This window comes from Suricata suricatta, chromosome 7 (assembly GCF_006229205.1).
Source record: "Suricata suricatta isolate VVHF042 chromosome 7, meerkat_22Aug2017_6uvM2_HiC, whole genome shotgun sequence".
NCBI classification, from domain to species: domain Eukaryota; kingdom Metazoa; phylum Chordata; class Mammalia; order Carnivora; family Herpestidae; genus Suricata; species Suricata suricatta.
This window is the reverse complement of record NC_043706.1, coordinates 144,750,479-144,752,321: the sequence shown is the minus strand read 5'-3', so window position 1 is coordinate 144,752,321 and position 1,843 is coordinate 144,750,479. Positions and strand designations below refer to the sequence as shown.

The 1,843-nt window shown below is 61.2% G+C and overlaps 1 protein-coding gene across 1 annotated transcript in view; it reads left to right on the top strand.

The window, feature by feature from the left end:
• Positions 1-1,843, top strand: part of WDR27 (WD repeat domain 27) — a 123,133-nt gene that overhangs the window by 25,246 nt on the left and 96,044 nt on the right. Inside the window, exon 7 of the mRNA XM_029943276.1 lies at positions 393-637. Coding sequence (XP_029799136.1) covers positions 393-637 — 245 coding nt within the window. The remainder of the gene's footprint in view (positions 1-392; positions 638-1,843) is intronic.

Here is a 1,843-nt window from a genome sequence, read left to right as displayed (position 1 = left end):
AGGCAACAATTTAAGCAGTAGGCATCATTTATTTGCCATTTTTCTGACTAGTCCCACAATTTTGCTCCTGCTGCAAGTTTAATGGTTACGGGCACCTGCTGTGGAGGGTGTGGGGCTGCCTGGCCTCTGGCGCCGGAGAGCTGTGAACGGTCCGGCCGTGGGCTCCGGCCTGGACTGGAGGCTGTCCCCCGGCGGTTTCTGTGGGGCGGCGTGGCTGCGCCCCGTGCTCCCCGTGCGCCCCTCGTCCTCCAGCATGGCTGCGCTTACGGCGTTATCTGCTGCTGAGGTTCTTTCCGGGTAGTCAGGCTTCACTGAGACACAGGCTCTAAGTGAAACGTGGTGGTTTCCAGTTTGCACACTTAGCGCTAAATATTTGTGTCTTCCGGCTGCAGCTGCCCCGCTCCTGAGGCTCCTCATGGATGAGAAGAGTGAGCAGCTGGTGCTGGGCTGTGCGGACGGCCAGGTGAAGGGACCACGGGCCGAACTCCGGTTCCACGTGGACGTCCGCAGGGGGCTCTGCTCCCCCACTCGCGCGCATCCTTTCTGGTGTGAAGAGGCCCTCGACCCGGCAGCTGGGCTGCTCCTTCTGGGGGCTCACGCGTGCCCACCACGGCCGGCGAAGGGCCAGCTTTATACAGCTTGAGAAATTGGAAGATGCTTAATTTTTTCAAAACTTAGTTTTTTAGATGAGCAATTCAGGTGTACTTCCCAAAGCATGGATTCTGTTCTCTTTTTAAAGAGTTGCTGCTGGGAACGTTTGGGCAAGATACTATGTTAGGAAATAACCAAACGCCTCCCTTCAGACCCTTCCGGTCGGTGCTCGTGTGGGGCTCCCCCACCAGGCAGTCCCCTGCCACACTGGCCGGTGTCCTGCTGCGTGCCGACCCTGCCCACCTGAAGCCCCACAGGTAAGGGACTCGGTCCCGGGAGACCGCAGCCCCTGACGCCAGGCACAGGCGTGGGTCCAGCCCGCTTCCAGATCGGAGGCTCCCACGGCCCCGCTTCGGGTCTGACGGTGTTGCTAGAGCGACATGCAGACCTCGGGAAAGCCTTGTTTCTGGGTTCACCGGGCTACTAAAGGATGTGATAGAGGACACAGACGGCGGGGAGCAGACGGTGAGCTCGGGAGGGTGGAGCTGGGGAGGTGTGGACGTGTCACCTGCCTGGATGCTGGGTACAGTGGGGCCTCGTCACACAGGCGGGACTGCCGAACTCACGGCCACTGGAGACCGAGCCCAGCCTCCAGCCAGGTCCGGTCAGGGCCAGGACTGAAAGCCGCAGCCTCTCATCACCTGTGGTCCCCGGGCCACCTGCCCCGCCCTTGGGACTTTCCAGAAGTCGCTTTGTTAACACAACCAGACACCTGTGTCCTTTTCTTCACGTGGGAAGTTCCAAGGGTTGTAAAGGAGCTCTGTGTCAGAAGCAGGAAGTCCACATATATGTGTGTCTTCATTAGAAATCGCAGTATCACAGGTGGGTTTTGGAAACTGAGACATTTTCTGTTTCTTGCTGACGAAGGGGACTCTGCTCCTACCTGTGTCGGTGTGTTGGCACCCGCGTGTCTGTGGCGTTGGGCTCCGAGCACACGGCCTCCCGGGCGGAGCGTTCTGTGAGCCAGAGGTGGCATCTGCACCCGGAGCCGGAGTCCGCCGTGCGGGCGAGAGGGGCTCCGAGCGCGGCACGCCTCCCGCTCCTGCCCCCCTCCGTGGCCGCACTGCGCTCGCCGGCGAGGACGGCGCCGGGGCTGAGCCCGCTCTGCTTCCCCAGCTCTGGGTCTTCAGTCTGGCTGGAGGACATCGTTGTCGTCTTGTGACCCGGGCCGGCCTGAGGAGGAAGAGAGAGG